We start from the raw sequence: 11,758 nt of genomic DNA on the forward strand, positions 1-11,758 counted from the left end.
ACTTACCCTTTAAACTGAAAATACTCTATCCAAATCCATTTTTCCGTATTGCAGGTACAATTCTTTGAAAACCTTCTAAGATGGACAAAGATCTCTTTTATTATTCTTTTTTTTTTCCAAAAGAGCCCATTATTTAATCAATATTGCAAATTTTATAGGGGTAGCCACCTCCCACTCCCCACAGTTAAAGCTACAAAAGTTATTATTTTCATTGGTTCTGGATGGGTTGTTATTGCTATTGTGTTTTTCAGAAACGTGAAGGCATGCTGAATCCGCGAAGAGTCACTGAAGAAATTACTCAGACTTACAGTGACTATGGTCAGAGAGGAGAACGAGACGCCTTTGACACATTATTTGATCATGCACCGGATAAGTTGAAAATTGTCAAAAAGGTTAGTCCCAACTTTGAAATTCTTTCCTATAAATTCTCCCAGCCGAACAATTTCCACCAGTTATTTCACGTTGATCCAACTGACAATAAAGGTGTAAAAGTTAGAGATATTAATCTCCAGAGAGATTTCAGCTAATTAATAAAAAATAAAGGAAATAGTGAATCCTAGAACATTGTATAGTGTCCCATGTTTTTATCTATTGTGACAACACTTCAAACAGTATTTGCCACTGTGGATCTGTCTTCCACAGTTTTCCACTACTGTCGACTGCTGTTCCATCTACTCAGTAGTGGATCGAAAATTTGGTGATTTTATGAAAATCGAAAAATGCTTTATGTAAAAGCGTTAGAGAATCTCGTTATGATTCTAGGGTGAAATATCTAGAAGCCTGTTGAAGAACTTACTTGGAATCTACTGTGAAGACACTTCAAACAGTACTGGATCGAAAATTAGTTGATTTTACGAAAAAAAGTGAAAAATTTCCTTGATGTTAAACGCTAAATGTAGAAACGTTAGAAAACCTCATTATGATATAGGGTAACAGTAAACCCCAAAATGAGCAGAATTTATTCCGTATAGGAAGAGCCTGCTCCTTCCTCATCCCCACCTCCACGTCACGGTCGCAGAAACTTCTTAGGGTTCTCATTACGTCAGAAATTGAGAGTTCTAGTCCCTTTTTTACAAGTACTGGTGAACTTACTAAGAATAGTAATAGTGTCGGCTTGGGCAGTTTCACCTACTGGTAGCGTGATAGTTTGGTACTACCCTTTTAAACCTTTTTGCTTCTTATTGGGGAAAAATGGTTCTTTTCCTTTATTTCGAAACTGACATTGTAAAAAGAAGGGGGAAATATACTTTCATTTAAAAGGTAAATACGCAATAACTTGTATCTTTAAAGTTGTTCAGCAAGCATTCAGGAAGAAGTTTCAAATTAATCTTCGATCATAGAGCTCAGGGTATCCTTGTTTGTTAATGCAAAGGCTAATTGGTAAGTTAGCTTATCACTAACTTGGTAGGTTAATGCACTACTTGTGCGAATATGCTTCACAAAGTCCCTGTCAAGCAAGGGACCTGGTCCTTGACTTTAAAAAGTGCAATGTAAACATAAATATTTAAAGCACGAGCCATGCTCATTTGAAAAAGATTTAAAAAGTTTATTTAATCTCTTTTTACTTATGTTAAAGACAGCATTTGAATTTTAGAATCTCAAAATTAATTTAAACACCACATTATAGTCTCCATAATAAATACTACCACTAACAACTAATTGTATTACCAAGCCATCTGAGGTCAACGCAGTTACGCACGCTCATTCTCCCAATTCTGTTCAAAATTTCCCTCTATTCTCCTTCTCATGAAGTTTCAATTTCCTTTGAGTCCTTTCTAATAGCCCCTTCTTCCCTCATTCGGGGATGACCTGCTTTTTTTTGGCCCAAGATCAATGGCCTTGGGCCAAACAAATGGCCATTTGGCCATAAACTTTTTTTTTGGCCCAAGATCAATATAAACCCTGATATTTATCAAGCTATTATTCTTCATCTGTGAAAGGTGGCCTATCGATCTAGAAATATGGTATTTTTTCAAGCGACTTTAATACCCAGGTCGGGACAAATAGGGGTAAATGATGTTCTAGCTATACCTGACGTAGGCAATAAAAATAGAAATGGTAATAGAGTGCTGTAATTTTGAAGGTACAGTAATCTAGTTGTAACGAAAACGGTATCTGGTCATAAAATAGTCCATAACTTGACATGGCACTCGTATGACGGCAAGAGGGCTAACTGTACTGATTATGTTATTGGAAGTTGAAAAGTGGCAGAATCGACACTCGAAACTAGGGTTTATACTTTTGATTTCATGGACATCAACACATCTAGTAGTGTCTAGAGTTGTTTTAATGCTGAAATATCTGCTAGGTATTCATCCTATTGATTGACTGCAGAATGAAAGTTTGCGAGGGAGTTTCTAAAAACAGTTGGATATGAAACTGTAGAGTTTTGACAATGTAGATTTTGACAATGTTGAATTGTCAAATATTTGACAACGTAGATTTTGACAGTGTAGACTTTGACAATGTAGAAGAGGGATGGAATAGTCATAGGAAAATAGTTTGTGAAGTAGTTGAAGGTTTCTTAAAGAGTCAAGTTTGAAACGCAGCTTCAAATATTTGTGAAAACGCTTTAAGCTTTTTCACTGCTTAGTCTTTTAGGAGGCAGGAGAGAGAAAGGGTTTGTACAAGAAGTTTTGAGTGGTAGTGGAGAGCACGACAGAAGTAATGGAAGTGGAGAAGACATTGAAGTGTGAATTAAAGAGATGTAATATGGAGATCATGAATAAAATGGCCGAAGCTTTGGAAGATGCAGCCAGACGGCGTAATAGTAAGATACTGTATAGGCAAGTTAAGAAACTGCGAGACGGAAGTCAGTTTGGACCTGTAGTCAGTCCCAGTTAAAAATAGGAACGGGGCCCGGTGATGAAAGTTTTATAGGGAAATATGTCCATTTCAAGAATGTTTGAAACTGGGATGAAGCTGTACGAATTGGTATAAATTCGGAAGTAAAGGAAGATTTAATTTTCGGCGCGGAGTTAGAAAAGAGAACAAAACAAACTAACATCAAAAAGGCAAAAAGACAAAAAGGCCTCAAGTGGTGATTACGTGACAACTAAGTTTTTTGAACATGGTGGCTGCAAAGATAAAGATCACTCAAGGTCATGGATATGATTTTTGAAAAGGGGAAAAACATTAGTCAGGTTTGGAAAATTTTAATTCAAAAAGGGGTGGTTGTTTTGTTGGCGTTGGATCCTCGATGATGTAGAGAATTTTAAATTATTTTTTGTGTCGGGTGATAGGAGGGTCGCTGTTTCGTGTGGACTGTCGGTGAGTTGATTTCTTTTCCTTATGGATTTATACTTAGCCGTTGTTTAGTATGTATATGCCAAGTTATAACATTATTCATTTATTCTATGTAATTTCCCAAATAACGAGCCATTGAGCCCTTTGGGACTTTGTTTTTGTTATTGTTATTTTATGGAAATAAATGGAACTTGAACAACCTCTTTATAAAAAACAGGCCTGAAGAATGAGTATGATAATTACAAGGGCACTGGCTTGATTTCTGTTGAAAGCAAATTCCTTAGCATGATGATACTTCTTAGATTAAAAGATGCTTTAGATAAAGTTTTAAGAGAAGAACAGCGTAGTTTTAGGAAGGATAGAGGATTTGTCGAACAAACTTTTACTCTTAGATTAATAATTGAGAAGTGCCTGAGTCAGTAAATCCTTTTTAGTCCTTAGTCTTATTGATTATGAACAGGCGTTGTATCAGCTGATGGAAAAACGTTAGTGAAAATCCCATCTTTGTGTAGTATGCCCATAAGTAGATTTAAGTTATTTGCACGAGAATGAGATTGCTATAACAGTCAAGCTAGGAAGGGAGGTTAGTAATTTGTTCGTTGGGGAGTCAAGAGCTTATCAGGACTGTGGCCTATTGTCGTTTATACGGATTATCTTGATAGAATTCGCCCTATGAAACACAACAATATTCAGGGGTGAATATGTTATAATATGGAGAGGCAATACTTTCTTAGACTTAGATTATGCAAAAGATTTAATAAATAATAATAATTGATTTATAACCCACTTTTAAACAAAACAAGCGAAGTGAATTACACTGAAAAGAAAAAAAGCAAATACAGAGACACATAGACAGCATAAGCCTTTATTTCAGACAAATACACACGGATAACATTGTGGTGTGGGCCTAGGGACACATTTGAGTGTCCTACGAACAAGTGTTAGTGAAATGAATGATTGTTGGGAAGTTTTGAGCGTTCAAATTGCAAGAAGAGGTTCGAAAATTTATGTTAAGAAGACGAAGCCGCTTAGACTAGGAATAATTGAGGATGAAGATGTGATGTTAGGTGACGAGAAAATCAGTCAACTGGGTGGTTTCAGTTACCTGGGTAGTATTTTTAGTAAAAGTAGTGGATGCAGTATAAATATAAGAAATAGAATAGCATAGTTACAGTGTTCTTTTTAATAGTACAAAAAGTTCAGAAGAATAGGTAGAGAATTCTGTAAACTAAGATTAAAATACTAGAATCCACAGTAATGACTGGTCAAGCATGGCTCTGAAGCCTAGATGCTTTGAAAGATTGAAGAAGATTTGTTGGATTTTTTCCAGAGAAATTGTCTAGTTCTAGGTACTAGTGTGACTGATCGTATATCGAACAGCAAGCTGTTCAAAAAATCTGGTTCGATCCCACTTTCTACGGCTGTAATTAAAGAAAGGTTAAGGCTGTTAGGCCATGTTGAATTGATAAAGATCGACATAATACCAAAGATTGTGCTTTTTTGGGCTAGACAAAATGTGTGTTGTCTCCGAATGGGGTGGAAAGATTCATAAGAAAGAATTTAAAGGAAACTGAAACTTCATAGGAGGGTTTAATGAGTAAAGTTTGGAGTAGATTGGAGCGAAGGGGGAGCTTGCCCAGGTGTGTTGACCTCAGACGGCTTGGTGCTGCAGTGAGTTCTTGTTAGTAGTAGTAGTAGTTGTATTAGACATAACTCATAAAATGTTTCGAAAAGTAATATGAAAAAAATTGTGAAATTTTGTTTATGTCCACAAACCCCATTTTCAACTAATGTTATAGAAAGTGGGTGCAAAAGTAAGCCTGTTTACATTTGTGTATTTTTTTTCCATCTGGGAAGTAAGGCAAATGTTTGTATTTCTTTGATTATTGTCTGCAAAATTTTAATACTAAATCATAAGAGAATATGATTATTACTGTATTTTTTTTGGCTATTTTTGGTTGCCCTGTATAGCATATATTATGGCAGTCCCTTGTAAGTTTACTGTGTGGAATATCTAAGAAATTATTAAGGTTGGTTTTAACGTAAGAGCCAAGTGGGTACTATCACGCCATTAAGGTGAAGGCAATTTCAACATTTTTAAGTCATTTGAAGTTCCTCTATTTTGACTCAGTGTACTGCCCGGACCAATGACCCTTCGAAGCATAAAAGAAGCCCTGTTCTCCGGGTTTTATTAGTATCAAATTACTGATACTCTTTGAAACGATTGTCATTATGGCACTTTATTGGATAGGCCCTAATTTATACCTAAAAATATTCTAAATTTGTTTCAGTCTCTGGAAACATTCGTGAATAAGCATCTCATGAAAATCAATTTGGAAGTAATAAATTTGGACGAACAATTCTGCGACGGTGTAAACTTGGTGTTGCTGATGGGGCTCCTTGAAGGTTATTTTGTACCTCTTCACGAATTTCATTTGACTCCACGGACAAACGACCAAAAGATTCACAACGTTGCTTTTGCTTTCGAGCTCATGAATGAAGCAGGACTCCCTAAACCAAAGGCCAGACCCGAAGGTATGTATTTATTTCGATTTGGTCTTTTGTTTACACTAAACTAATATGGACCCTATAGTTGTCGTAGGACCACACCCCTCCCCCACCAGAAGGATGATAAAACAACATTCTAGATACAGTCGACTGTCGGTAATTTAAAAGTCAAGGAACCAGAGGATAAGTTCAAATTACTGAAATATTTGAAATAATAGGAGTTCAAATAATCAAGAAGGAACAAGGAAGACTTTCATATAAACAAGTGCTTTATTGAAAATACATACCTCATATATGCTCATACATACATATAAACTCTTATATTTAACTTCTTAATCACTTGTGTGCATGGAATATGTTAAAAACCATGCGAGCGAAAAATGATTCTGCAAAGTAATCTTTTTTTTTTCTTTTTTTCTTTTTTTCTTTTTTTTTGAAGCGATTTCCATCTTACATTGGCCAATTCAATTTCAATTATAATGAAAGTTGTAAAGAAATTATCACTGGTTTCTGTTCTGAGAGCGTAGGAATGTAAGGTGTTGATGGATTATCTTTATTATCTTTCCTTGCTTAATGTGACTGGAATTAGTGGTTTTCCTTTTTTGTCCTCCTCCTCTTCACCTTTTTCCTCTTCACCATTCACCTCCTCTTCACCATTAGTGGTTTTCCTTTTTTGTCCTCCTCCTCTTCACCTTTTTCCTCTTCACCATTCACCTCCTCTTCACCATTAGTGGTTTTCCTTTTTTGTCCTCCTCCTCTTCACCTTTTTCCTCTTCACCATTCACCTCCTCTTCACCATTAGTGGTTTTCCTTTTTTGTCCTCCTCCTCTTCACCTTTTTCCTCTTCACCATTAACATCCTCTTAACCATAAGTGGTTTTCATTTTTTGTCCTCCTCCTCTTCACCTTGAAAAGTCAACAATTCTGCATCGGTTGAAGCACTATGGACAGCAATTTCAACGTCAATGTGAACAAAATCCCTAAAGGTAAACTCATTACAGTTTGGTAGAAGTAAACAGGATGTTTAGAGAGATGGATTCTGTCGCATCTCGTTAATGATAACCTTGTGGGTTTTCTGTTTAATGAGCAAACCCACTTTTTTGAACCAGTTATTTAGGGTTGTGAAGCAGTTTAGCAGTCATTTAACTTACATTCTCATTCTCAAATTTTCACTTTTATCAGTGCTATCCAGCAGAATTTATATGTTTTTATAGAGTATTGCAAAAGGTGTTTCTTTTTCACAAGTGTTTTTCAAGGGACTGCGAAAAAATTTCTAACTGTCGAGAGATTCAAATTATCGAGTGTCAAATTATCGAGAGTTGAATGTTTTAAGTTATATAAATTAAATATTATTGCCGTGAGTCTGGGGAGCTTATGACTAAATGAAGTTACAAGAAACAACTGAGTTTCAGTTACCAGGTTAGTCGGAAAACCTTCTGGACCTGTCTTTAAGAACATGTAAGTAAGATTCTAATTACTAACTACTTTTTTTCGAGTATTTTTTTACAAAACTGATTGATAAGCTAACCTCAGTGATTTTTTAAAATTAAATTTTGGATTTTGATTGTAAACATCAAAGAAAAGGAAGAAAATGCTTTAAAAAGTTATAAAAGTACCAAGGACAGTGAACGCAAAATCGGATTATTTTAAAGGGTTAAGTGGAAACTTGCAGTACCAGACATGTCTTGAAATGAAAATAGAACCCGTCGTCTGCAGTTATGCAGGTTTTGGTATGCAGTTTTTTTTTGTATGTTGGTTTTTGGTCCTAGTAGGCAGTTATTCAGGTTTCGGTAGTATCGGGTGACAAATTAAGAAGAAAAAAAAATGTGTGGAAAAATCAGCTGAAAAAAAGCTAAAATCATATGATAACAAACAATTTCGGAAGGTGGCGCTTCCCTTTGCAAGTACAGGTGAATCAGCCAAATATTTGGGAATCAGCCAATCGTCAATGTTTGAGTTTCTTCGGACGATAAGTGTTGTCAAAATTAACTAATCAATCTTGTTTGGTTATTTCTACGGTTTTATCTTGCGACACTGACGGTTATGCGGTTCTGCCGTAAAAAAATGGCCAGAAAGCTGTTGTTTTCAGGTGTGAATAGCGCTAAGATGAATCCAGGGGGTATAAAAAATGATATTTATTTTGTTGTCCTTGGTGCTTTGTTGTCTAGTTGGAAAATATTCTCAACAGTTAATCTTTATATAAGCTACAACTCTAAAATATAAGCTAATACTTTATTTTACCTATCACAAGGGGGTGGGGGTTATGGCTAGCCAACAGAAAACATTGTAATTTACTGTATAGAAAATGCACAGCGATGAGGCAAATTTAGGGATGGGCTGGGGGTGATATTGGTATTTTCTTAGAAGTATTTCAAATTTACGTTTTTTCTTATTTATTTATAAGCTAATTCCTAGAAGCGTGCTTTTTGGCTTAAATCTACAGCATAATATAACTTCTAGACCAAACTCTAAAATAGTATAGGAATTAAAAATATATTGAGCGTGTAGAAACAATCATTCCCTAACAAACTGTTTTTAGTAGAAAACAATCTCAACAGAAGAATCATAAAGCTGCTCATATACATTTATGTGGGCAACAAGGCAGATAGTGAAGTATCAGGCTGAATAAAAGGAATCACAAATTACTAACTACATTACATTATACAAAAATAGAAATACTGAAAAAAGAAAAGAAAAAATCTATTAAAAAAGGAGACAACTTAAATTAAAGTAATAGCATGGTCGCTAAAACCACAGTGCAGTTTGGCGAGGCCGCACCTATTAAAACGACGTCGGTTTGCAGCAATTTTTCCGTAACCAGCTTTATCCTTGGTATCACAAATAAATTTGCGCCGGATGCTGCCAACGGATTCACAACCAAGCCGTTTAATAATAGAGACACTATATATAATACAAGTATTGCAAGCAAGTGGAATAGAACGGTTAACATCCTTTAAAAGATAATATTAACATTTCAAAGTATTCAACGTACTAAATCATATACTGAATAAGATTTCAATAAGCTTGAATGTCATCAATAATTCCTGGGTATTTAATTCTAAATTAATATTATCCTATAGAAATACATAATTATTTCTTCGAGCTCTACTTAATTGTTTTATATTTTGTTTTTGTGTTGCATTATGGAAAAGAACAGTATTGCAGCAACAAAATGAGATATCTTGATGAACAACTAATAAATTTTTACTATTTTGAACATAGTTTCGAACCTAAATTTTGAAAATTTTGAGAGATTAAGAATCATTTCGTAGAAAGCCTTTTACGCTTGATCAGAGATTGAATCTGGATGTCTATTCCGCATTTTTAATTTTTAAATACTTTGCTTATGATGATTGTGACGATCATTGTGATATTTTTTTGGGAATTTTATGTTAGCCTAGTGTGAAAAATTATTAACGTAACATAACCTATCCACTTAGCATAGGAAATTACGTACGCAGTGTGAAAGCCGCTTAAGAGTTGTCTCTTTATGCTTATAGCCAGAGTAACTACCTTAACTACGTACCGGAATATCTGTATACTCCTACTGATCCATTGCATGTACTCCGTTCTCCGGACTTGGATTCTCCGTAATTCTAACCTTCTTTTCTTCAGATATTGTCAACCTTGATTTGAAGTCAACATTGCGAGTATTGTACAACCTGTTCACAAAATACAAACATTTAAATTGATGAAAATGAAGAAGAGTCTGTCTACATTTTAGATCATTGTTGCTGTTTATTATCTTTTTTGAGTTTGAAAATTCTAGTGCCTGATTGTGAATAATCAATTTTTGTTCTTTAATAGTTCTAATCCTAGAGTTTTATATTTTACCTGAGTTGTCTCGTAAAACAATAATATAAAACGAAGTATACACAGAAAATGAATCTATATTTGCTGTAGAGTTTTTAGCCAATTAGTATTACTTTCTACGTAGGCTACCTATAATAACTTTCAGATGTTGTAGAGGAACATAATTGCAACTGGAGGAATAAGGCTTAACTTGTTCCTCCTGGAATAAGGAGGTATAAACTGGAGATTAAACTGGAGGAATAAGGAAGAATAATCCTAAAAGGGTCCTAGGACCGTGCCTTGTAAAATTATTTATGGATTAATATGCATGAGCATTTGGTTTTTAATGTAAAAACTCGCTTTGTTTATAATAACCAAAGCCGCCTTAGGTCTAAAATTATCCCCGGAATTTCAGTTTTACATTCAGCTTTGAAATATTTTTTTATCAAAATTTACCGATGTTGACTTGTAGGCTTTTTATCTCGAATATTGTTATTTTTTTTTTATTTTCATGGATTCAATATAAATTCGGTAACCTGACCTATTCTGTTATTAATTTAAAAAACCCTTTTCCACAAAATATGTGTTTCAAAAAAGCTATTTTGTTTCAACCAAGAATGAGCAGAAATAAAGTCAAATAATATTCCAAGCGTAAAACCGTCAATAGATAAATGAAACCCAAAGAACAGAAATTACAAAAAATATCCGATTCTAAAACGAGCAGAAATTAATATGAGTAGGGCTGACCTTCCTCATGCCTTTTCGAGACCAGAACATAATTTGTGCTTTAATGAAAAAAAAAAAAAAAAAAAAAAAGAACGAGGATTGTCAGTTTAGTATACATTTACTGATATTTAATCCTTAAAGTCTCAATTATTTTATATTTATTAAAGTAAAAAAAAAGTGAAGACATTTAAAATGTATTTTGTTATATGTACGCACCTTAAGACCCCTTTGGAAAAAAAACAAACAAAGGGAACAAAAACTGTAGAAGTAACTGACACCATTTTATTCTTTCTTGATCTTGTTGCACACAAGTCTTGATTTTACGGGGGGGGGGGGACATCTACAAAATAATCTTGAAAAAACACGAAAATCTCTCTGGTTTGTTATGTCTAATCCCCGAGAAATTTGATATTTTTATGTGACGTTTGTAATTTTTGACATTCTTTAATATCATTTTGCTTTTATGTTTTGTTGCGAGATACCTATTCGACGAACTGGACCTTAGAAAAACAAAAATAAGTTGAATGTGGGAACGAATGTCATGGAAACGAAGGGTTCTATGAATTTTTTAATTCGTAGAAAATTTCGAATTTTCGAAAAGTTATTCAGTCGTTAATTAGTTACAAAAACGAACAAAAAAGGTACACGCAAAATATCCGCTGTTTGGTGGAACATCCAGACAGTCAACTCTTTAACGACTGAATAACTGATTTTATTTCACAACAACAAAACATTTAACTCATTCTATATTTACCGGAAGGCTTACTGAAAATGAGGAAATTCAGAGAGAAGGCTTACTGAAAGCATACTTTTTAGGCTATGGGCACATTCCCTCTGCCTACACAAAAATCCAATTGCCCTCCTCCATAATGGTTGATTTTCAATTATATAACACCGCCCATGTGCCAATAAATACAGTGAAAAACTTATTTTTTCTCCCGGGAAACTTGATTGACACTGGAATATGTGATAAATTTATAATTAAAATTATTATTAAAATTATTATAATTTATATATAATTATTATAATTATAAAATATTCTAAAAATATAATTAAAAAAAAATATTGTTGCATATATATTGTTGTATATATATATATCGTATGTATATATTGAACTTGTAAGCCGGATATTTATTCTTAGAAGTAAGATAGTACTAAGGGGGCTGAATGACTGCTTTTCTATAATAGAAAATAGTATATCCTGAAATGAATTGTTCCATTTAAGTGATTGAAATAAAATGCTAAATAAATGGGTATTAGTACCATGTTCTGAAAATCAATTGCTGTGACCACCAGGAGACAAAGAAAAGTTATAGTTCTAAGTTTAACATTTTTTCTTGTCAATTCTTTATAAAACCAAAATTTTATGTGCCTTACAGGTTTTTTCAAAAAGACTATTAATAACTGATAAGAAAGGAAGTTCAAGATTGTCTTTGAAAAAAAACAATGCTGAAATCTTTTAAATAATGTCCTATATTCCTTAAGAT

The 11,758-nt window shown here is 33.9% G+C and overlaps 1 protein-coding gene across 6 annotated transcripts in view; it reads left to right on the plus strand.

The window, feature by feature from the left end:
* parvin (beta-parvin) overlaps positions 1–9,658 on the plus strand; it is a 110,247-nt gene extending 100,589 nt beyond the window's left edge. For 5 of the 6 annotated variants that reach the window (XM_089089927.1, XM_089089930.1, XM_089089928.1 and 2 more), the window contains 3 exons: positions 252–392; positions 5,538–5,781; positions 9,369–9,657. In XM_089089927.1, the coding sequence (XP_088946053.1) occupies positions 252–392; positions 5,538–5,781; positions 9,369–9,445 (462 nt within the window). In that variant the 3' untranslated portion in view covers positions 9,446–9,657. Of the gene's footprint in view, positions 1–251; positions 393–5,537; positions 5,782–9,368 lie in introns of all 6 variants that reach the window. The other variant, XM_089089926.1, reaches the window with a different exon arrangement.
* Positions 9,659–11,758: the final 2,100 nt, after the last annotated feature.

This window comes from Artemia sp. Qi Xiang Cuo, chromosome 5 (assembly GCF_049724085.1).
Source record: "Artemia sp. Qi Xiang Cuo chromosome 5, ASM4972408v1, whole genome shotgun sequence".
Lineage (NCBI taxonomy): Eukaryota > Metazoa > Arthropoda > Branchiopoda > Anostraca > Artemiidae > Artemia > Artemia sp. Qi Xiang Cuo.